This window comes from Erithacus rubecula (genome assembly GCF_903797595.1).
Source record: "Erithacus rubecula genome assembly, chromosome: 9".
Taxonomy (NCBI): domain Eukaryota; kingdom Metazoa; phylum Chordata; class Aves; order Passeriformes; family Muscicapidae; genus Erithacus; species Erithacus rubecula.
In genome coordinates, this window is record NC_136660.1 from 19,940,572 (window position 1) to 19,966,832 (window position 26,261).

The 26,261-nt window shown below is 36.3% G+C and overlaps 1 protein-coding gene across 2 annotated transcripts; it reads right to left on the reverse strand.

Annotated features, from left to right (window-relative positions):
• MARCHF5 (membrane associated ring-CH-type finger 5) lies at positions 1-26,145 on the reverse strand. Of its 2 annotated transcripts, none has more exons than XM_079312038.1 (6): positions 26,014-26,145; positions 11,216-11,418; positions 7,258-7,358; positions 3,957-4,140; positions 3,358-3,524; positions 1-2,217 (listed from the first exon to the last, which is right to left on the reverse strand). In XM_079312038.1, the coding sequence occupies exons 1-6, from the start codon at positions 26,055-26,057 to the stop codon at positions 2,101-2,103; spliced, it is 816 nt and encodes a 271-aa protein (XP_079168164.1). In that variant the 5' UTR covers positions 26,058-26,145; the 3' UTR covers positions 1-2,100. The 2 variants fall into 2 exon arrangements, with proteins under 2 accessions (XP_079168164.1, XP_079168163.1); XM_079312037.1 differs by having other exon boundaries at positions 7,258-7,388.
• Between the last annotated feature and the right edge of the window lie 116 nt (positions 26,146-26,261).

A 26,261-nucleotide genomic window follows, 5' to 3' on the forward strand; every position in this document is an offset into this window, starting at 1 on the left:
GAGTGTAAAAAATATTTATTCAACCTAATTCAACATAACTATAATTTTCAATACTTAAAAACAAGATTTACAGAGTAATGACCTTTAACCACTCGTGAAATCATCTTACAGTCCATACAGTATTTTATAATTGTATTTTTACAATAGCTTAAACTTTGAAGAGACAATGAGCTTTCCCATGAAACAAGTTTCAAGCCCACTAATTCGCATCATTCAATTCTCTCCATGAGACTAAAAAACAGTAATAAATTGCTTGGAAATATATACAGTGAAGACCACTGAAAAGCTCTTTTCTTGAAACGAGGAATTCTGTAAGAAATATGTATTATGTTGTTCCAAGACTATCTTACAGAGTGTAGCAACTGTCAGAGGCTGCTACTCAGCTTAGGTTTTATATAAAAATGAGCCCACTAAGACAAGTATAATCAGCAGACTTACAAGGTTATAGTAATTCTTCCATTACAGCAAGAGCCTCAAAAGTATTTGATATTGATTGAATGTCTAATTCTTAACACCTGTATAGGGTTTTAATACTAATTGGCCTTTATATACACTTTTGTACAGTTTTAAAATATTACATCTTGGTAATTAAGATAAACATACTATAGAAAAGGTACCTTACTTTGAATTTTTCCTAACATACATTATTGCAGTCAAAGAGGAAGTCCATTCTGCATTTACTTCATTTCTGGTAAAAAAAAATATTTACTTATGAATAATTTCACTAGAATATTTTTAAGCCATTCTTCATGCATTTGACATACTAATATGGACAAGAAAAAACTTGGAGAAAAACAAAGAAATTGTTGTTAATAAAGAACTTCAAATACAAAATCTAGATTAGGTCTGGTATGAATATGCAATAGCCATATTATGTTTGTCAGAATTTAGCTTCACAGAACAGTCAGTTTCTGTTCAAATTAGGTTTAGAAATGCATCAAATGATGGCAGTGCTAACATCTCCCTCAGCTGACTACTTTAGACATATGGGAACAGTAAAACTTACTGTATAAATAAACTTTAGTACACATTTAAGATTTATCTTTTAATCCTTTACAAAATGGAGCCAAGTTACCTTAAGAGCACCTACCCTGCTGGCAGGATGCTCAGCTCAGGTATCCAAAGTGTAGTGTCAGCTCCTTGTAGTCAGCACTTCCACTAGGGCAGGAGAGCCTAGTCCTGAGCAGAGCTGAGTTACATTCAGGTCTGGATGCTTCAGGGGATGCCCTGTTCTGTCAGTTCAAATAGAGCCTTAGTGTTCAATGCTACTTTCTCACTGGATTTCTATGGGTATTTACATAACATAAAGGAATATGGAAACTAAACAAGTGCTCCAATACTTAACTATGAAATAAGTAACTGAAATTTACTTCCCCCTTGTAATCATTTTACTGTGGAGGGAAAAAATGCTATCCAGCACCAGTTACAAACCAGTAAAGCCATGAGAAAATGACACTAGGCACTGCAGAAGATACAACAGGACACTGAAAATTACCAGTAATAAAACTGTCACCTGAAAGTCATGCTAATTTTAGCACCTAATACTTAGGTGGTTAAAGCTGACATACAAGTCCTGTAGAGAGTGATCTATCTTCTGCTTTCTCTGTCATTTGGCTATTTCACACTCTCATTTGATACCAGCAAATCCCAAGGAAAATTACTTCTCCTTGGTAATGACTCACATTTCCTTTCATCAAAGCAATCTCCCTTCATTGTGTGAAATGCTAAACTGAATGACAGCGTGGGTATGAAAACACCTATAGAAAAGGCATTTGGATATAGCCTACATAACTACACTTAAAATGTTCTGTAGTTGATTCTCTTTTTTTCCATTCAGTATATTGGCTCAAATAAAATAATTCAAAAGCCTACTGCCCAATAGAAATACCCAGAAAATAACAAAAGCCAAATCACATTCTTAGGTTCAGTGGTTGCTGAAAAGATTTACCCTGCCACAAGACAGTGCTTTATTGTAGTTAAAGAAAAAAAAATAGAGGAGCAGCAACTTATCACAATTTTCCACACTGTGCAATAACAATGGAACCAATACAACATGGAAACCTGTTAGGTGAGACTCTGTGACATCTGGAGGTTGCAGCCTTACGCTCCTTCTTGCTCAGGATAATTTAAAATTTTGCGGTGAGCTTGGCGCAAATATTGCTGTTGCTTGAAGTAAACCTTAAAAGCTCCTTTTATAGCAACAAAAGCAATTCCACCCTGAAATAAAAAGATATTTTGAAAACCTGCACAGTTAAATGTCATATCAGTGCAAGTGTTCTCAAAACTTTCCAGTCAAAGATTTGTTTTCTAAACATACAGCATTTTCTTTTAAAGATTAATTAGCACAATTCCAAATGAGTATCTTAAAGTTTTCTATCACAATGCACTATTACAGAGGTTAATGTTACTTAAAGGGATTACAGACTGAATCTATAAAAGCTTTTATTTCCTTGGAAGTCTTACCAGTATTCTAAATTTAAAAATCACAATCTTATTTCAAGAACAAAGATCTTCTTTCCTCCCTTCTCTGAATATATACTATACATGGCACAAGGAATAGTACTGATAACCATTCTATAACCAGACTGTGAAAAATGGCACTTGCCAAAAGTGGAGTAAAATAAAATATATTTTTGTGAAACAAACTATTTTTCCCCTCTATAAAGCTTTACAATATGTTTATCTCAAGTCTTCAAAATGAGACACCAAGAAGCTTTTAGTCTGCATGAACATTTGCAGTACCACTGTTTGTTCCATATAAAAGACAGAGGTGCATAAACATGCAGGAATTGAAAAAAGAGGCTGAAGTGACAGTCAGATGAATAGGGATTCCATATTACCAAACTCAATGTACTTGCCCTTGAAAGGCTGCAACCAGAGACTGGAACAAAGGAAGAGATTGGCCTTCCCCCTCCACTTGAATTCTATGGAGAGTTGGTTTTCCTCTCCTTATTATAGAAACAAAGGATTTCTCTCAAAATCAGTAAACAAAAGCTAATATGGAAAGGTTTATAATATAAAACCCAGTCTTCCCTTACTGAGACTGTTCTTGGAGGATGCCAACTCCTCATTTTAATTGTCAGCCTTAATTACTGCTAAGGCCTGCCTACTACAGTGCCAGATATAAAGTTTAAGCCTTGTCATGAACTGAGATTAGCTTCAGTCATAAAGGCAGTCTTGCACATATATTTGTCCACTGCTAAGACAGGTAACTTTAAAAAAACCCTTCCTTTAATCAAATAACACTCTTAAAGTTCTGAATCAATTTATGCTCCTTTTTCCTTTGCCTCCCTCCTTCACAGCACTTCATATTTCTGTATTATAATGATTTACGAAACAAACAGTATTAAATCTTACCAAGATTGTCCTTTGCAAATTTGAGTTAACACTGCTGAACATCAGCTTGCCAACTATCGTGGCAATAGTAGGGAAAACTAGAGCTCCACAGAGAATACGTGTGGCAGAGACGTGATCTGCCAAAGGGTTGGCCTCTGCTGGGATACGGGGAACAGGACATCCAATGCCTAAAGGGATAAGAATGGGGGAAGAAAAGGTTATATAGCCATTGCCTCAAAAAGAACACAGCAAATACATTACTGCCCACTCCCCACCCCACTACACATCTATAGCCCAATTACTTCTTGAGAACTATCCCTCTTCTCAGTGAATATTCTGTTTCCATTAAATGACTGCAGTCATTTTTACTTTGAAGTAAGACCCATGAATTTTAGTAGTTTGTTTTGTTACTAAAGCCTGAACTGAAATCATGTTCTTGCTACTCCTGCCCCACCCTTGTCAGGACATACTGTACAAACACCATCTAAACAGAAAGAATGTGAAATAGAAGGATGGTGTTAATCACCTCTACTTAGAAGTAGCAAAAACTACTTGCCTATTCCCATCTCTTGAAGGCAGAAATTCAATCTTGGCATTTCCTTTTAAATTTAATCATTTACCTGGAAATATGCTGTTCAAAATTTGTAGCTTATTAGAGTATTTGCGCCACAGTCTGAGCACGTAGTCCTCCCAACGGATCATCTTGCCCAGTATTAGCATGACTGGGATAGTGGGAAGGCCAATCAAAAGGAATAAAGGATCAGCTCTCTCCATCACATCAAGACCTTCTTTGTGACCCACAACCTGGAAAATATGCATATAGTTGACAAACATAACAAAGACCACAATATAACAATGTACAAATGAACAAAAATGCAAATTCAAAAGCTGAGTGTTTGAAGCTGCCCAAAACGTTTTAAGTTAAAGAAAAAAAGAATAGTTTTACCTAATTTACTGTTTTCTCTTTGTATCCATGGTTGCTTATGGAGCATAATGCAGGTGAGCTACCAGCCTTAGTTTGCAAATCATTAATCTTGCAGAGAGCTGTAACAGAATTCCCTACCATCTCAAGAAAGGTTTCATGTGTTTCTGTGTAAGTAAAAGTCTAAGCATCTGAAACACTACAATATAGCAGGCTTTCCAAAATGCATTTAAGAATTTACAGGCTTACAACTTTAATTCTATACTCAGAAGCTGATTGTATACTACTGTTCAAAGGATAAATTGGTAATAGGTACCTCAAGATGTTCTTATCAAAATTTTATGGTTTTTAGGAATACCTTACATAACAGGGATCATAGTATTTAACTGTTGTGTCTCTGGACAATGCAGGAAGATGAACATTAACTGTAGTGGAAATAGCAGCATATCGTCACATGTACCTTATTTTCAAATGTAGTTAGTTCAAGGATTTTAGAGGATCATTATTACTGTTGTCTACACTTTTCTACTAACATATAAAAAAATTAATCAGACCTTTCAATTTATAAAATGCACATATTTAAACTGTAACATAATGGTGCCTTATGTCTTCTAAAAAGTACATTGTTTTAATTTTAAACAAATCTAATAGGACTGAGGATAAAAAATTACATGGTAGATATCCTCTAGAGTTGTCTCAATGTAAGCAGTATAAATGCTAATACAGTCCTTGAACTGCTTCCAGGAAGAACAGGCTCTGGGAATCTGGGAGAACTAAAAACACTAAAATAATAATTATGTTTGTCAGGCACTGGATTTTCTCACTGACTTCTAATTTACAATAACTTATCAAGTCTTCAACTGCACATAAGTTAGAATTAGGAGATAAGAAACATGGAACAGCAGCAAAATTTTTAAAATGGAAAACAACAAACCCAGTACTTCTGGAATAATGGAAGAATCTACAGAAGCTAAAGGTACCACAGTACTATCAAACTGCACATTTTTGCTGTGCTTTGAAAAGCATTCCATGTTATGCCTCTAGAACAGGAAGTTATGTATATACCACAACCTCTAAAAATAGATATAACCAATACTGTTACTGCCAAAAGATTATCCCTGAAAAAACATTCAGCATTTGTCTTCCAGCTTCTTCAGTATCTTCTACTCAAACTGTGAAGTCTGACACTATCCTTTTTCTCCTTACAGTCATTGCCCATCAAAAAACGCCTCAGTATCTTGTCTCTTTCTGCTTTGGATTATTGTATTTCACTGCTTTCAGTAACTCCATATGACTTGCTCTGACTTAGCTACCACAATGTCAATTCTGTATTTATTTTTCTGTGCCTGAAGTCTAAAAATAGCTTTTGTGCTTCTCTCTGGCCCTTCAACTAAAGGAAAGGAATCTGAAATGCATCAGGAGACAAGTTGTTTTAAACCTAGCAAGGTTGGGGTGGAAATAGGGGTGGAAAGTTTCCCTCTACTACCTGCTCAATCTCCTCTTCTACAAGTAAAATTAAATTATTGTGTTGTCCAGCATGCCATCCATACAACCAAAACATTAAATCATGAAAATAGCTAATTCTACATACCTGGCATTTAACCAGCTGCCTAAACTAATGTTTAGACAGATCCTCACTTCAAAAACAAAACAACTTCAGAACAAAGCATTTATTTTTCCATTTGGCTATGGAGTTCTAGGACGGCTAAAAAGGTCACAACTTCCTACAGAAAAAGGGCTCAGTGTAACAGTGAGCAAGGAGAAAAGGACTAGGGCATTTGCAAAGTCTGGTTGTAGTATTACAGATGGTTGCAATCTTCCTGTTGGAATCACAAGAAGAAAATATCCAATGAAAAAATATTTAAGTGCACCACTCTGTAATATACAGACTCATCCACTGGAATGGAGGTGGATTGAAAGCCATTACATATCAGCTACCCAGCTGCCTGACCCTTGGCCACACTGGTACAGGGAAACTGCAGCCACTTATCTGGGCTCCATTTCTGCTTTCAGATCACACAGAAACTGAACCAAAACAGCACATGATCTTGAGAGGGAGTGACCTGCAGAACTGCAGGGCAGTACCACATATCCAAAGAACTAGTGCAAAATTACTTACAGAGAGAAGAAACAAATTGTATATTTAAAATTAGAACTGTGTAGAGTAGTATTCATTAATATATAGGTTTGTTAATTCTATCTACAGCTGAATTAGCATCAGAAATACTTTTATGCTTTTAGGCAAAACACAGGATATGGACTTGATATAGGAATTAACAACTAAAAAGGTAATGCTTCTGACTGTACAAACTCTGAAAACTCTGGTCTTGTGGTTGAACTAGGATAGCCATGAACAAGTCTTTCCATAGTTAATAGTCTACCATCTGTCAACATTACTTTTCTATTTAAATAGCAAGTTCACAAGAACAGAAGCAGGAAAAATATTTTTCCCCTTTCAACTTATCAGGCAGTCTGAAGTAATTAAAACATTATTAATTTGCAGCATTTTGCATTTCTTGTTTATGAATGAATTGCATCATTCAGAGCATGTATTTTCCTTTATACAATAAAAAAAACAAAAAAAAATCACATTATCCAGAAAATAATTCACCATGTTTCATTTTCAACCCTGTGAATGTTACTAGCAAAGTTTTTCTCCAGGTAAGAGAAATATTAAATCTCACATCTTTTCTGAAGAATTGCTCATTATTAGTAGCTGGCTGGTACCAGCACCTTTTCCATGGGAAAAGGATTGGGTTCATCAGTCTGCCATACACAGAGCAGCCAGCTAGAGCAGCAGTGGATTTTGTTAGTTGCAGACTGAACCGTGCCTGAACAGGCATACTTGCATTTATAAACTATGATCAGTTAAATGTGAAAAACCATTTTGAGTTCACTGTTGACTACAATGAAAGCAGCTAAGAGTGTTTTAAGGCAAGGAAAGGAGTCTGATCTGAGTTTTGCTTTCAGAGCTGGCAAGCAGAGCACGCTGTGTGTACCTGCATGACCGTCACCGCTCCATACGTAACGGCTGTCCAGTAGATAGAGCCCACCATTATTCCAGCTGCAGCAAAGGGACATGCCTTTGAGATCAGGCGATCTGCAAGATCCAAAACGTAAACAACTGGACCTATGATAAAGGAAAAGTAAGGTTTCAAGATAGATATATATAGATACACACACATATAAGCATACTGTAGGAAGGTCAGCATCTATCATCAATACAAAAGAACAAACAAGGCAAAATGGAAGTCTGACATACCACACGTGCTGTTTAAGTGAGAATATATAATTAAAAAGCTATTAAGTTAAACTTGTAACTTCTTTCTACCTACCATTTCATTTACCACATCATCTTTCCAGGAGATTGATACACTGCTTGAAGTACTAATTAACCCACCAATTACCTTCCTTTGTGTTGAGTAAGAATTGTTCTTTTGTAGAAACCACTTTAGTGCCTTTTTTGTTAGATATTTTAGTTTTCTGAAGGAAAAAAATAACCATTTGTTGTAATGTACTTCATGTCCTTATCTTTGACAGCTTCACCTGAAAATTCTGTCACTAAACTATCCTGTTATGCAGTAAAAAGTAGTGCAGTTAATACAAAAGATTCCTTCCACTGGAAAAGGCTGCATTCAGTATGTTTGGAGGATCACCTCTCAAAACACTGGAGGAAAAATACTCCTATTCAGGTTATTCAGTGCCTTTGACAACAACACATGAATAGGTTCATTGTTCTGTCTATGCACAACTGCACTTTCCAGACTTACACAGGGAAAGACAATAAATACCCTGACTACCTGTGGGTGAGGTAAACAAGGGCAATGCCTGCATCTTTTCTTTGAGGGACTGAAAGAGCACGAGTAAAGCAAAAGCCAGAGCACTGAAATGTATATATGGAAGTGAAAAACATCCTCACCACAATCTGCATTACTTTTGTATTTGTCAACAAATTCTACATACCAATTGTCCTCCCACAGCTTGTATGCATGAACTGTCCCTGTGAACTCCCTCCTACTTTTTCCTACCAAAATCAGTGACAATTCTTAAAACCAGCCTTCAGGCATTCCTCAAGGAACCAATCCTCTGTGTCTCTCAAAGTTTACCCACAGTGACAAAACTGTGACTCCTGTTTCATGACTTACTTAGTTCTTCATTTTCTAGAGAACAGCTCTATTGTGAATGATTTCAAAAACCCCAGTTCTACTCCGGTCAAGTCAGCTGGTGGAAAAAAAGCAACAGGAACATCCTGTTCAACTCTTAACAGTTGTGTTTGACTTTCCAGAACACACTTAAGAAGGTGCTGGGATCAGTATGCTGGAAGTAGCAACAAGGTCATAACTGCAAGTACTTAATGCACAGTAGTTTACACATCTTGACTGTTTCCCAGAGTCACTGAAAAAGTGGTTTGGTTGTACCATTTTGAAAACTTATGTTAGAAAACAGGAGACTCAAATGACACTGAAGTTTGCCTCATAACACAATTACTAACAAATTACACCTACTGATGCTAATCATTAAGAGAAACCTGGCTAGAGAGTCGAGTATAGAATCTTGAGAAAATACTAGAAAGAATTTTTGAAATGATCTTTTAATTAGCCCTTAGGAAGGAAGTAGTGATAAAGCAGGACAAAATTGGTTTTGCTTGTAAGATGACACTGAGAAAGAAAGAGGAAAATAAATATCACTAATACCCAAATTAAAGAAGAAAATATGAAACAAAAATTTTTTTTATTTAAAAAAAATATATCATGCTTTAAAGTTTTCTTCTGACAAACTGTTTTCTGTTTATTAAACTGAAGTCATTATCTAAGAGATACTTTGGTTACTTTCAAAGTGGTAATAATATTTTTCTATTTAGTGAAAGTTCTCAGAAGAGCAGAAAACAGCTCGCAAGAACATAATTACCACCAATCACCAGAACTGATAGGCACTATCAAATCTAAAATGGATTTATGATTTTGAGATATATCACAAAAAGTTGTTTTAACTAGTAAATACATAAAAAGACACCCAGTGTCACTTATATTCACTGATGCCTCCAGTTGATATTACTTCTAAACTATAATCATAAATTAAAATTTGTGTTGGAGATGTCCTTTCACAGAAGTTTTAGAAAAATTTCCAGCAGGATGTTAGGGAAGTCTTAAAGTAAGTAAGTTTCTGAACTGTGACATCTCAAGGAATGGTATGACTAATGCTGTCTTCAAAGGACACCTGCTGTAGGAGAAACAGGGCCCCTAGCAAGGGCCCTTGGAAAATTCTTACTGTCCTTACTCTCTCTGCCTGGTGTGACCTTGATTGACTTGTAGTTGAATTGCACTGTGACAGCTTTGGGTTACTAGAAAGAGTAGCAAAAGGGCAAGACTGGCTCACTTGTTCAAGGTCATATTCCATGGACCCAGATTAATTTCCCTGTTCTACTACCGATGCCTTGTCTACTCTTACACAAGTCTGAATTTTTATGCCCTCATCATGGAAAAAGATGTTATTGTGAGGGGAAATGTATCAAAATACATGAAGGAAGTCTCACACACCTGCATGCAAGAGCTGAACAACCTCATGCAAGAATTTTAGGCCAGCTTCAGAATCCAGGAATGTTGGAATCTAACCTTTCAAATATAGTATGCCATGAATTGCAGGAACAAATGAAAATGCCTGTTATTTTTAATGTATCCTGTCCAAATTACAGTTGCTTTGCCTTTTAGCCTTTGTCATAATAAAATGCAAATACAGCTCACCTTAAAATTTCATCAGTCAAGAAACAAATAAGAATTTTAAACAGTGTCAAGTTTTGTGGTGCATTCTTTGTCCAGAGTGAAACCCAGTTTTCTTCCCAAAGCCAATGTAAACATTATAGTTTGATGCCTTCTTTATGATGGAGATTTACCCTATTCAGCAAAGCCAAATTGTGGTTGCTATATGAATAACTTGTAGTAAGTTTCGTACAGATTTATGTTGGGCTTTTTTTGTATCAACAATGCAGTATTGTTGTGTATATTTTACTTCCCGTTACTCAGTGTTCTATCATGGAAATAAATGTAATCACTCAAAATTCCCTTGACACCTTAATGGTGTCAGCCCTTAAGCTAATAAAAAAGGGATCCAATCCCAAAGAAGAGGCAGAGTTATTTTCAACTCTTTCATTACATAAATAGGATACTTTAAAAAAAGTCTTCTTCAAAATCCTCTAAATGCCTGCACTCAATTGCTACATCACCATTTCTTCAACAAGCAGTTTTACTTTTAAACAAAACTGAAGTTTCCATGGCAACATTTCATTTTCTTGATTTGCTTAATATATCCCATAGAACACATGGGCAAACGAGGGCTGAAATAATAGCAAGCACTGCTAATTTAAACACATGCAAAGTACTGTGTATTATCCTACTTGGCTAATCAAGAGACTCTGGAAGACCATGTCCAACTTTTTTTTTCACCTTGACAAACAGAGCTAGAGCAGTACCCAGCAATCATAAATATTCTGCCTCTTGATTACAGGGCAACATTGACTCAGAAACCCCTCCTGACCAAAGTGAAAGTATGTTTTTTCCAGTAATACCACATGCTGCTTAGGAAATTCTCCTCTGAATTTCCTCTGATAAGTGTCCCTGCAAGCTGAGTCAAAAAAAGATGTATTTATGTGCTGTGTGGCAATTGCTGAAAGAAATCACCTTCTGCTCAACAAGAAAAATAATCTCATTAATCAGGAAATAATTACGGGTCAATCACAAGATTTATCTATTTACCTAAGTGGAATACATCCCAAATTTTTAGAAAGTATTTAACTAAGCCACCAAATAGGATGCAAGTAGAATATAAAGTTTTTTCTTTCTGTCTGGAAAAGGGAATAGACAAGTTTCCAACAGAACTGGTATTCCCAGTACAAGAAAGGAAAAAAAAAAATAGAAAGCAAGAAAAAATAAATGCAAACAATTTATATGATCCATATCTTACCTAGCTTTGGAAATACTATTAAATACTCTGCATTGCACTGAGGACAAGCAACTCTAGCAGTACTGTTTCCTCTTTGCTTTTCATCCACCCAGCGCTGCAGACAAGTCTGATGCACCCATTTGGTGGAGCCCCTGCACCTGCAGGGTCTGACCCACTCTGCTGTCCGATCATCCTCATCAGTGGCAAAACAAACCCAGCAGCTCCTGTAACACAGCAAGGGAAAAAAAGAGATTTTCTCCTACTTCAACGTGCTTAAAATAAACATTCACGTGTGCAAGCATGCAGCTTTAGAAAATGGGCACCTAGAGATGATGGTAGGTACTTCATTCTTAATCACCAGAAGTGTAAGTATTTTGTACCATAGTTTTGCTATAAAATCAACATCATAAACATAATTTTGCAGATAGATAAACAACTGCTTTATACATTCTGAATTATTAATTAAACTATTAGATAATTTATGATTAAAGAACATTGAAACTGTAGTCCAACCTTTGAATAATTCAATATATGAAAAACCCATATTTTTTAATGTTTTATCGTCTCCTTCTAAAACATTTTGGTAAGGTTTTTTTAAATATTAAATGTATACGATCAATATTGTAGTCTGTTACTTGGGAAACTAAGTTCAATCCATTTAAATGATAAAACAATACAAATGATACGATATATCACAAGATGAAGTATTTAGTTTAAACAAGTTGATTTTGTATAATATAAATTCAGTTACAAAGTACTTCTAGAATACTATTGTACCAGTGGAGGAGGAAATTTCTACTCTGGAGAATTATATGGACATGAGAATTCAAAATTATTAATTTTGTAAGGAGAAAACACAAGTCTATGCAACCTCACCTGAAGTGAGCACAGAACCTAGGAACTCCCTGATGAATGGTGATGATTAGGCAAGAATTTTGGCCAACTTACAAGAAAAAGCAAAATATGGATCTAAACTAGGAAAATATCAGGCATGTCCAGCCAGTAATTTTTACTGTGAAACAATATGCTAATTCCCATACTGAAGATACTGACGTTTACATAATAAAACAGAATCTATCAAAATAAGAATCTTTTTATAAATATATATTTATATAATGCTTTGATTTAAAAAATATTTTATGCAAGCCACTGCAATCATAGTTAAACCTTCATAAAGGAGCACAGCAACAGCTTCCCTACAATTAAAGTACCAAGAAACAATCTAATTAGACATTGTGACCTAACTGAAGTTTTACATCACAATTTTGATGATGAAGTTTTGTTCTCTTAACAATTTGAGTGACATCATTAAGATGAAACACTAAAAGGCTTCTTATGTGTAACGAGTAACAACTTTATTACTTGAGAATAATGATTGCAGATTCTATGCAATGGGAAATTTAATTTTGTCAGGCTCCAAATTCAAGAAATGAAAAATACTTTGTCTAATAGCTGTTCTTTTCAGACCTCACTATTTTGGGTAGTATTCTATTTGTAAATTGAAAGTTCATCTTTACAGAAAAATTGCCATTTTTAAAAATAGAAATTACCGTGCCTATAAAATACCTTAAACATTCTTTAAAGCACTGAATCTTTTTTACTGAATCTTTTTTATTATAGTAGTAGAAGTATGTTGAATAAGTTGCAAGTGCAATCTGTCAGAGCAGAGGGCAACCTGCAGCAATTTCAGATTAGCACGCTTGTAAAAGGGAATACAATTTGAGATTCAGATCCAGGGAAGACTGGAGAAAAAGCAATTTAATACTGAACAATCGATAAAATGAACCTGTAAGGTTCATGTCCACATGTCCAGCTGTAAGTACAGAACACATTATAGTAGCTACAGATGTAAATTTAAACTCTGGTGGCCTAAAACTAGAGCTGTCTCCACTTGCATTTGAGAAGACTTTTTAGTTTATGACTGACATCTGGAATAGAACTGTAGTTTCTTCCATTCATCTTGATGGGAAGGTAAAATCAAAGTCTGACTTGGCTTTTTTCTGTTCTTCCCCACATTGATTTATATCAAAATTCTCATGCTATTCACTCCTGTAACACCACCCTTCTTTTTGCCTTCATGCTCCCAGTGTGCAGCTACTGCAGACCCAAATGAAAGGACACATTAACCTTCCTAAGCAGGAGGAGGAAAGACAGACAAGACACAAGTTAGTAAGAATCTAGATGAAAACACTGAGACCACAAGTAAGATTTGTAAGGATTACAAAGCACAGCTGACATTTTGGTTCTTTGCACTCAAGGTCAATTTCTTACTGAATACAAGTTCTTGCATTGTTCATTGATTTTTATTTACTTTAAGAAATTTACATTAAGAAATATAAGAAATCCCCAAATTTACTTTAAGAACAAATAGCACCATACAATACTACTGATAATTGTCCCTCTTCAGCAGCTTTTTTCTGCATTACAGATAAACATTCACTCACTCATTCCACATCTTATTTAAGTCTACAACTGCTCTGAGTTTGTAATTCAGATTTTTGTTTATAAATTAAAGACTTCACAACCGAGCTAGTTAGATCCAAGGATATCATCACAAAATGCAAGTCTAGAGTTTATTCAAATAATGACAGACTTAAGCATGAACATAATCTTGCTACACTGCAATTTTAACTAGTGAATTTGTCCATGACAATGGTTATAGACAAATTCTGTTCTCAAGTTCTTGGTCAAGGTTAGTAATCCAAGAAAAAAATTGCATTTTTTCTTTAATTGCTTCATCCAATTTCTTGGATCAGCCAATGATACCTGAAAACCTGAAAGACCTATGAAAGGAATAAAAAAATCCTTTAAAGACTTAAACCTTTAACAAGTCATGAATAATGAACAGTAAATTCCCTGTATACTGTCATCAGCTTTATCTCTTTCCATTGACAGCAGCTGTAGCAGAAAGGACTAAATAAAACCATTTCAAAACAGGTATCTAGGCTCTTGCCAGATTTTCCATTTTCTTGTACTGAATAAAATATGACCTTGATTCTTACCACTGAATCAGGTTGCTACTCAGATAACCTGAAATAGAAAGGGCTGAAAAGGTGGAACAAAGCATTGTTTCTGATAGAAACTCAAACCTTTTTCCTTGATGACTTTCTACATAGCCAAATCAATAACACTAATGTATTTTTCCACACTTCCCTGGCTCAAAAAAAAAAAAAAATCAAAACAAAACATACAAAACCCCAGACCAATATCACTATTGCAGCTCTGAATATAAGGTTACAAATGTCTTTTAGATTCAGCTCCCAGCAGATGAAGCTTTCTGGTCTCAAAAATTCTATTCTGACTCTGAGAAAAATGCATTTTTTGCATCAGTTTATATCTCTAGCAAAGACGAACTCTTTTCAGGGTACTGCTTGTGTGAAGAGCAAAGCAGATGGGGAGAAAGTTGTACTGAAGATTAGAGATCCTATACTGCAAATGTTACATGACTAATCTAAGCAACCAAGGCCTGCCTAAAACCAGGATCCTCCAAACCACAAATTTCTTACCAGTAAGGAGCCCATTGTCTCTGGTACCTGGCTGGAGCTACAGCTCCAACACATCTGTAAGAGCTCCAGTATCAGACATACCTAGACTGCTCTCCTTTTTATTAAGCTATACCCCTTCTAAAGGTTACCTTTTTCCAAAACCAGTCTTAGATGTGAGGGAAGACAGTATCTAATTCATGCTATTTAAATCAAATCTGACTCAATTTATGAAAGCTGAATTCATCATAAAACAGCTTTGTTTGCAAGCAGGTGTGACTGTTGTAAAGCAATACAAAAAAGTAATTTTAAAGCAGTATGTTAATTTTCTATACATACTAGTAAAAGATTTGCAAAAATTTCTAAAGCCTTATAAGCCCAGCAGATGTCCTTGTATCCACAACACTTAATGGAAGATGACTGGCTAGACTGGGACAGCACAGCTGTTTTATGATCTGGTTTTAAATATTCAGTACTGCAAGTGGGAATGGAAACATTTTGGAATTTTCCCCCTTATGTTCAGTGGCATACAAATATGAATGGTCAGCAAAACCAGAAAACTTCTCAGAAAAGAGTTCTACTAGACTTTTAGACCTAACTCTTACCATGGGAAATGCAAATTTGAACATGCATGACGTGCTCTAGAATCATGAAGTTAAAACATATTTTTCCTCTGATCACAGTTCCTTCATAAACAAACTTTCTGCATTTCGCCCACATCATAAAGCACAGCTCTTTTCCTTAAAGTGGCAAGAACTTGCTGACATCTTGCTGCAAGAATAAGGCATCCTTGTCCTGCTAAGCACAAAGTGTCTGAGCAGCTTATTGCAATTGAATTTCACATCCAAAAAGAAGAAACTGAAAAGGCTAAAACATAACTGATAGCAACAATAGCACAGAAAGCCAAGTCAGTGAGGGGTGAAAACATACCTTGAAAGAAATGACAGAAAGCATTCTAGTAACTCACCATAAAAAGGCACTGTTCTAAAGGCTGACCCACAAGTCTGCCATTAGGAAGATGCAATTTTTCATGAGCTTCTATAACAACTTTTTATGCACAGTCTGTGTCGACAGATAAAATATCTTTGATGATGAATAGTGATAAACTTTACACTAAACTTGCCAACAACACTCTAACTACTACAAGATCATGTTTAAGTTGGAAGACTAGGATGTCAGAAAAACAGTTACCTAGTAGCATTAGGCTGCTTTGGAGCTGGCTGGAATTTTAGTAGGGGGACAGCAAACTGTTCTTTCAAAAAGCAAGAGAAACACATAGAGGGCCACTGCCTGGTGACAAGAGAATGCAAGCCTAGCCTACAAACCCCTGATAAAGGCTACAGAGAGAGGAATACCATTAAGCTGAGAAACGTTAGCTTATGTCATGCTTCACAGAGGAGATTAAGTGCCAGAAGAGATGAACCCACTTGCAGGATTATAGATGGAACACTGCTCTTTCCCCAGTATGTTCCTTGCCATCAAACACAGTGGAAAATACTTTTATCTTCAATCCAAAACCTGCCTATCAAACTCAAAACATCCTTACACTATCCTAAGGGGAAAAACACACAGGGGAAATACAGAGAGTGAAGAACAGATACTGGTGCAAAAATAGCATTCTGAGATGCTCCATGGTGACTTTAGTGGATGCTTTTAAGGCAGCATGGCATAGAAGCCATATGCCAGCCTGTATCACTCAGATAGAAAAACATTTTGTCACCGTGAAACAAAGTCTAAAACGTTCAAAGGAAGTCCTGAAAATCATCTGACCTTATACCAAATTCTGCATTGCCTAGTCATCAAGGGTAAGGTGCAATGCTCGGTAAAGGAGACATTGTTAAGAATCTAGATATAACAGTAACTACATTTTACTACAAAAGCAATGCTTTCAACAGAAGCAGCTCAAGTACAGAATATCAACTAATGTTGGTGTGAACACATGGTCACACAAGTGGTATTGACATATAGGTTCTGACTTCCTCTAACCTCAGGATGACATCGGATAAAGCAGATTTTTAAAAGCTTTTAATAAAATCATGTGGATAACAAACCCAGTAAACAAACATATTAAAACCACATAGAATAATTAACTAGAAAGTGCACCAGAAAGGTCTACTGATTATCAGAAGTTCAATTCAAGGTTTATTATATTCTTAATTATAGCTTTAATCAAGCAGAAATATTTTACACTTGAGTTCATTGCATTATATAAAGGCAGAGATACAAGTAAAGGACAGTTCACTGAATCCTGCTGACTGCTTTCTAGCTTGTGGATAAAATTAAACCTTTGACTGCCAGGCACCATCTATAAGGCTTAAATTCAGCCTTAGGCAGTTTTTATGGTCATTTCTCCAAGCCAGCTTAGAATAAGGAATCCCTCCTCAGATCTAGCTATCTTGTTGGGTTTTAGTCTCCAGTTTGCCAAATCTAGACTGTCAGTAAAAAAAAATTAGCTTTCATTCTGGATAAGTTAAATCTTTGCAACCAGTTATTCAGACATACTCCTTTACAAAGTCTTCAAAATTCAGTTATCTTCAAGGCTTTACTATTACCATACTCTTACTTTTTCTAAAGGAAAAGCTGAGAAATCACCAAAGCTCGGTGGCCTTGCTATCAGCCTTTAAATATGCAATGAATTTTGATGTTAGAAACATTTGTTTTATTTCCTAAGTGAGGGAGGGATAACAGGGCCCTTCTAGACATGTACAAAGCACAAATCAGGGAAAAACTACTACTCATACAATAAGCACTTCATTACTAAAGCATTATACATTTTGCTAACTGAACTCTACTATTTTATATTAGCAGCTTGGCCTACAACTAACAATTTAAAGCTAGTGAGTGCCTGCTGGGTGTGGGGAACACTGATTCTTACCATCTTAGGAAGAAAAACAAAAGTGACTAAAACTAAGTGGAAAAAGAAAAACCAACCAAACAAAACCTAAACAAAGAACCCCATACATACACACAAAACAATTTACTTCCAAAACTGAAACATTCTTTGAATGTCATTTGAACAGAAAGTTGACACATAGTCAAGTACATACACAGCAAACAGTGAAGAATTCTAATAGCATTAAGTTAATGCTTTAAAATGTAATGGACTTTTTTATAGTGCAGATAGCATATGATATGATATGATATGATATAGGGATAACATCTTCTCATGCATTGTTTGATAAATCTGTGAATAATCACAAACACAGGAAGTAACCGAGATATGAAGCAACTAGGAAATTACGTATTAGAGGCTATTTAAGGTTACTTCCTTGAATGTGACTTAAACATCTTAATTACTTATTAATTACCTCTAAGATTACCAGACTCCAAATGAAGACAAAAATATGTAGTTTCTATCAATCAGTGCTATTTTGCACTGGAGGAAAGGGGAAGGGAGTTGCATCAGAAAAATACCAGTACTGGTATTTGAGGTGCATGTACAGAGTAGATGACAGATACTACAAATATCAGGAGCAACCTACATACAGAATAGACCAAGTTTCACCTGCCTAAAACTGCAACCACCTTGACATCAAGCTGTTGCTGTGATAAGCAAATGATAAGAAATGCAACGTTATTCACAGAGTCTGTATCATACGAGCTCAATCTCCTGCAGCCATTTTCCAGTGTCACACAGTTAATGCAAAAGTACAAAAGAATCTTTAGGCACAGCAGCTGTAGTTACAGAAGTAAATGTATTAGCATATACACCTGTTAGAAACAAACATGGTTCCTTGCTTCACATTCAATTTTTAGGGCAAGTGAAATAGAAATTTGATTTTTTCATGTATTCCTAAAGAGTTTCATGGTTAAACTGACCATACAAGGTAAGCAATCTTCCTGTTGTGTTCTTCTGAAGAAAACAAAAAAAAAAAAAAAGAAAGGAAGTGTAGTCCTCCAACTAAAGAAATAGAAGACTCCAAAGCAAGCAAATTGCTTTGAATTCAAGAGTTTATGACAGATACTAGTACTCAAGTTATTCACAGTTTATAATTTCTATTTTTTACCAGAAAATTTACAGGACAAGAGAACAAACCCAAAAGCTCTACTTAAGTCAGTCATCTTATATAATCCTAATAATAAAAACTGGAACAATTTCTGAACTAAAAATTACCAAAAATTTTACATGCCAACAAGATAAATTCTTGGAATGTTAATACCTCAAGAAAAACAAAAACCACCTATCAAATGTGGCAGACACTGAAAATTTGGAAACATCTTTACTCTGAATAAATGTGAACAAAATTGCAAGGCATCTGACCATAACATTAAATAACTCTCCTCGACAAGCTGTGGAACTGACTGCATGACTCACCAGCAGAACAGTCACAAGCACCCTGCACATGGTCTTCTGTAATTACATCCCTCACAGAAAGCTCACTTATGTTGGCACATTTTAGCCCAATAAAAAAAATCCACTTCTAAACAAAAATATTCACATTCCAGGAGGCACTTAAAGAAATAAATAAGAAGAGATCTGGAAGGTACATTATGACCACACTGCAGATTTAAAATACGGTCTTGTCTTTTTTCTAGAAAGATTGTGAAGAAATAATTAATTATATCAACATGTCTTAAAAAAAAATAACACTGAATGCCAGCCCTTCTTGTCATGACAGTTCTATTATTTACCACCTTCCCATTGTGTTAGCAATTTCTTTTACTATGTACACATTGAAGAAGAGCTCCATGGCCACGGGAGGAAACAGGCAGAGAAACAAACCAAACAATCCACACTTCTCATCAGCAATCACCTGAAAAGCTAGATACACTAACAACACTTAACTTTCTGTAAAAGTTGTTTCCAAACTCAAGCACATACAAGGATTCCCTGGTTAGCCCTTAAATCAACTGGTGTTTACTTGTTATAGGGGAAACTACTATATAGCAAGCCAGTTGTATTTTTATGTTAACTTAGAAACAAATGAATGATTTAATACAAGTTCAGTGTAAATTTTTTTAAGCAGCATTTAAAAGTAGACATTTTGATTGTAAATTTTCTTATCCTACAGTAATATTAGGCAGGAAGTATCCAATCCTTCCCCCAGAATCACTGACACAAAAATCCTGAGCATAAGCATTTGCATTCAGTTTTAGAAATTTTTTACAAAAAGCACTCCTGTTAGCATCAACATGCCAGGAGCAAAATTCTTAAGAGGAAAAAAAGCAAATTCCCAGTCCAACTAGACAGGAAGTTATCTATACTTTTAGGTACAAATTTCAGAGCTGGTGCTAAAAAAGGCCAAGTGCAGATTTGCCAGAAGGTGTGAGGAGACTGTACCTCCCTATTGGCACCCCCAGCATAGTATGCTTGAGTTATACAGCCTAAGTGATACTGTGCTGTTTTCCCATTTAAACTGGGATTGCATCTAAACTTGGTATCACAGAATCACAGTTTGGAAGGGACCACATGAGATTTTGTCAGACCACCTGCCCAAGACAGAAGCAACACCAAATCAGACAGCAGAGCATTCTCCAGCTGGATCCTGAAAAGCCCCATGGGCAGAGATCCACAGCTGCACTGGGCAACTTGCTCCCAAGCTCAACTGCAGCACTCCCATCCTCACATGCTGAAAACTTCTCTGTTCAAATTTACAGTTGATTCTCATTATCCTGCCAGGAACCTCCACATTCAGTCTTCTGAACAACCTCCTCAGTAGGTAAAAGGTTATCAGATCTCCCAAGCCATCCCTTTTTCAGACAGGCCTAGTTCCCTCTAGGTTTTTCTAGTAAGTCATGTGCTCCAGGCCTTTGACCAACTTATGTAATTGCAACAGTTTCATTAGAAACATCAGACAGAAGCAGTTTGCTTTAACGACTTCAGATTGAGTCCTCTGATTCTTTTGCACTAGTGATGAATTTGCAACTTGTGGTAAACTACAAATGCCAGTAAAAGCATGAGGAAGTCACACACTCTTTTAATAAAGATAGGTATTTATATCCTATAAAAAAAATAGTACTTGTCCCATTCTGCTGCTTTTTTCATGAGAAAGCACCTACTTTCACACCAGGAATTTTCCACCCTCTGTGCAATGCAAAAAAGCCATAGGCAGGTTAAGATGTCAAAAGTCAAACAAGCCTAAAACAGCTGGCATATTCATTACCACTTCAAGTATTAATTTTAAAAAGTTGTTCCAAAACCGATACTGTAACCTTCTGATGTTTGTCTGCAAATTATTATACATGTATTTATTCAACACATTTGCATTAACTGTCAGAAGTTTCAACTTCAGTGAGCACTTTAAGACACCATGGCAAAGGAAACCAAAAGAGCTTTAAGCACTATTACAGAATCTGAACACTTTTATATGGAAGAGATCAATAAACACGGGTTTTTACGGCCTTTTTAGATAAAGTGAATATAACAAATGCAAGTATTATCTGAATGCCTTCATAATACATAAGATGCCAAGAGTCTGAGTACAAAATACTGTAAGCTGTCTCTCAGGAGTTTCTTCACACTTAAATAGGAAGAATAATTACCTACTGTCTGCAGGTAGAAGTCAATTGTTAAGCAGCAATCAAAGCACATACATTTGTTATTAAGCATACCAAAGATAGAAAAATAACATGAGACAGCAGTCAAAAGGTTAAGATAGTTTATAAATAACATGCTGACATCTGTATATTTCACATGGGCAAAAGGCAGTGTTATAGGTCTGCATTCAGTCTCACTAATCATCTTTACTGGTAAGACACGGGAAGAAGTCAATCTACATAGAACCTTCAAAATAAAGTGAAGCAAAATACTAAGGGATGTACCTGGGATGAAGCAGTAATGAGAAAGCCAAGCTATTATAAAGTTATTATTGTTTCAAACTTTCTTTCTTGAAACCCACTCTCCAAGATTTGTGTGATTTTGCTTTTTCCATCCTGTATCAACACCAACTTCCAAATAGTTGGAGTAAGGACAGGGAAAAACAAACCCCTTATTTCCTTCCTGGTAGAGATTAACCCAGCACAGTCTGTTCTCTACTCTTACAAACCTTTTCCTTCTAAGCATAAATAGCCTATTCTCAAGGAAGAACATAAAAGCAAATTAGTTTTAGACACTGACTTTGACCAGAAGTTAAGAAGACCTCTCTCAAAAGAGGTTAACTCTGTTGTGAAGAAAGAAAATAATTACTTGAGGTAGGATAAGGAAGAGAAACATGCTTAATCAGTACAAGTAGAACAGACTGAATAACTGCAGAGATGACATTGTGCGAAAAAGAAATAATACATAAATCCTGTATTGTGTTTTATGTTGCTTATTACTCTGCATATCTTATCTGGTTGAACTCCACTCCTATAAAAAGTTACTCATGTGTCAACTTCCATCAGTGAGAGAAATCAGCACAACATACAGTACAGGTTTAAGATGTTCAGAATAAACATCTTCAATCAAGGACCACACTGCACTAATTACACTGCCAAGGTTATAGCATTTGTCTTAATCCAAAACCATGTATTAGGTTACTAAAGTATCAACAGTTAATTGTGCAAATAAAACTAAATCAGCACCTGCACTTTCAAAGAAGGAAGGAAATTACTGATTTCAATACAAACATCACCACAAATGGTGACTGGAATGGAAAGAGAAACTGAAAATTACGTACAAAGCCATTGCATATTCTTTTTTCTTGGGAAAAAAAAAAAAAACAGAGAGAATTACCATGGAATCAGGTGACAGTTCAAAAAACTAACAAAATCCAACACATTTTGCAATTTTTGAACTACAATTGCTAGCATTTTTCCAACAAATCAATGATCTGGCAAAGAGAAAATTTAATTGCAACAGTACTCCTCTCTTGATAATAAGAGTAATTTCTTAAGCAAACGACAATTTATTGTTTAATTGCTTTTAAAGTCTATGAGCAATTTCAGCTCTCATCTCCTTTCAATACAGAATGGAAAGGGTAGAGACTTGAAGTTCCATCATGTTGCTCTGGTTTTTATAAAGGTTATTGACCACAACTCAGCAACTACCATCTAGTCAAGAAATTAAGAATGCTAATTCAAAAACTAAACCATGCTAAAATTACCTCTACATTGAATCTTTAGCATGTACCTGCATAAGCCTTCAACAGATCATCCATCAAATGTTGACTAACATCTCTGAAGACTGAAGTAACAAAAAGTAATAGTGACCATGTTCTGACCAGGTGGCACATATATGGAAAGAGGGGAGCAGTTTGCCTTAATTTAGATAGTACATGAAATATCACAAATCACTACCACAGGACATGCTTTGAAAAACAGAAGCCCAGCATTCTGAAGCCTTGGCATAAGCAATTGCAAGAGGAATCCACATGTAATTCAACTGAAGTCAAGAGAATAAAGTTAAAATTATGAATATATTTAAGCATTACAGCTCACATTCACAGCTCATAAAAAACCCATTGCCACATAATTTTAAGTTTTAATGAAGATTACTATAATACTGCAATTTATGTATTAAACTAACATGAACAAAGGCATTAAAAATAATGAAATAATAATAAAATCTCACCATTTAGCCAGATTACTAATCTCTAGCTTCAAGTGTACACACTAGTCCAGAAATATGGCTTTTTACCATAGATTTAAAAGATTCCTGCTTTCACAAAAGGACAGCAATTTAAGAATTATTATCTGGAGCTGTTATTTGAACATGAAAGAGAAGAAAAAGATTACAAGAGGGATGGAAATTCCAATTTTGAGGCTAGAAAAGATGATGCCAATCATATGGATTAGTTTCCTAAATGCTGTAGATGAGACAATTCACAATGCAGTGTCACTTCACAGTCATGCTTCTTGTATTTATGCTACAGCCAATCCTTCATTTAAGTATAAAATCCTTAGCTAGAAATTTTGAGTAACTAACTCCTTACATCTTAACAGGTATTTACCTTCATTATAAATCCATGGGTTGCTTCTAGACTGAAATTATGCATGCAAATAAAGGATGAAGCACAAAATACATCAAAGAAAGATGAATCCCAGGCAGCAGTGTGGTGATGCTAGTAAGTCAGTCCTTGCACTGGAAAAATCCAATTTTATTAAGGAAAAAACCCCTTTAATCATACAGGTACAGAATCTAAGAGCCAAGAGAAGAATCCAACTGTTCCCTCTCACAAACAGAGAATTAAAGAACTTGCTCTGAGAGCTCTGACCCTTGTATACAAAGCAGTGTATGCATTCAGATCTACAGGTACACCTAATTCCTGATACAACAGCATGTCACCTTTCTCAGTGGTGATCTAGTACTGGAAACGGAAGAAAACCCTTCTTTTTCCCCTCTTAACTATGAGAATTCAAATTAATCTTCACTGGAAAGCTGTTTTCTGCATCCTCACTAAAAGATCTGTATTTTATTTAAAAGTATGCACTTTGTGTTAAGCTAGAATCATTAGGAATTACTCTTTGCATATCAATTTTTTTTCTTACTGAGGAAAACAAATATCTGTCATGAGCAAAAAATGTAACGGGATAGAGAAGTATTTCCATTCCTCAGAATTCCCACAGATAATTGAACCATGGGATATGTCCCTCAAGATGAAATACTGAAGGTTTATCTTGATCACCACTACAAATAACATGTCAACAGTTATGTACAGCCTTCAGAAACATCAGATGCTGTTCCCTGTTTAAAAAAAAAAAAATCTGTTTATTCAAATGTAAACCTGCTCCATAAACCCAATATAAACCAGAAAAATTATTTACACCAACTGCATTTTGAGGTCTTGGTTAGTCCAAAATCTGTCTACTGATGCTGTGCTACATTCTGAATTAAATTAGAATCCTAAATACTTGGTTCCTTCTTACCACTACATTCACCACTTGTCACATTCCTATTTCTACAGTTTCCTATAATGAGCCCAAGGAATTCTTACATGAAAGCTACAGCCTCTCTTCTGACCTGCTTTTATGCTACTTAGGTACTTCAAATTATTTCCCTGCTGTCTTTGTTATTAAGGAAATCAGAGATGCTGTCCAATTGTTTTACAAATCAAGCTACTCCAAGTATACCAGAAAAAGGCTTTGAAAAGAACCAGAGGCACAAATTATAATCCCACAAACTTGAAAGGATACAAGAATATCAAATGTACATCAAAACCCACATCTCTATTACAGGTAACAACTGAAGAACAGTAAACTGGTTTGGCAACCAGGTAAATAATTTTCCTTTTTCTTTTTTTTTTTTTTTAATTAACTGTTTAATTTAACAGTTGGACACAACAAAGATCATAAATATCACCTCACAGCCATTTCCCAACAGGGTGAACTAGGACTTCAGAGTGTGACACAGTAGCCATGGACATCAGGGCATCCACTCAGAGTATTATGGTTTCTTCCTAGACCTCCAAAACACAATGTACTACAAAACTCAGGATGCAGATGAAAGTTTGTTATTTTGGTTTTGGTTTCAGTTTTAGAGGAGTTGATTCAGCAATACTCTTGTAACATAAATCACTCCTTTGTTATCTTATGTTTTCAGTTTTTCTAGAACACAAACTTTCCCCTCTCCAAATCACTTTTATTTTCTTTCTATATCAAACTGGAACCTTTCATTCTCACCTTCCATGCTGTACAAGTTTTACCTTTGCCTCCCATAGTTTCTATTTCCATCACCTGCCTGATGATAGGCTGCATTTCATTATATAATCTTTCCTTAGAGGCTACCTTGGAAAGGAGAAAACCACCAGGGTTCTTTTGGATTCCTTATGATGAAAACTTGGCAGGGACATCAATAGAAGCCTGACTGCTTCTGGATACACACCAACAGGTTACAAGGGCTTCCTGGATGAGTGAAAATTACACTTAAAGAATCTTAAGTGCTCAGTGGAACAGGGTGAAAGTGCTACATATTCAAATAAAAGTATAAAGAGAAAACAAATACAATAAATAGAGTTTACAAGTTAGTAATTATAGACGAGGAAAGATGCTTAAGTCATAATACTTCTAAGGTCGTAATTTTTAAGAACGCTCCAGAAAGCAATTGTAGGCTTTCTTCAGATCATAAAACTAGCAACAAAACACACAAGGCGGGCTAAGCTTGGGTCATCTTTTGGTGCCTCACTTCGCGTGCCCGTCAGTGCCATCCCTACCCAGAGGCGCTGCCAGAGCCAGGGACAGGATCCAGCAGCCCCAGAGCCCCCCCAGCTGAGGCACGCACAGCACATACACACAAATACATACACACACACAAATACATACACACCTCCTCTCCCCTCAGCTGCTTTACGACAGCGCTCACTCAACTTCTGCCAGACTACCAAGCATTTTAGAAGGCAAAAAACGAACCCGGACCCGCCATACCGGCCCCAAACCAGACCCGGGGGGGGGGGGTGCTCACAGGCCCAGCCGAACCTGTACCTGTCCATGGTCTGCGGCAGCGCCAAGCCCGTCTGCTCGGCCATGGCCCCGGGCGGAGGAGCGGGCCCAGCCGAGGGCCCGGAGCCTGACAAAGACGTCACGCGGTCGGCGGCGGAGAAAGCGGAGCGAAGGGGTAGACGGCAAATCCGCCCTTCCGCGGGACGGCCGGGCGGCCCCTCCTTCGGCAGGCGGGACGCGGCGCAGGGCCGGTGGCCGGGGCAGGACGGAGCGCCCGGGCCGCCGCGGGG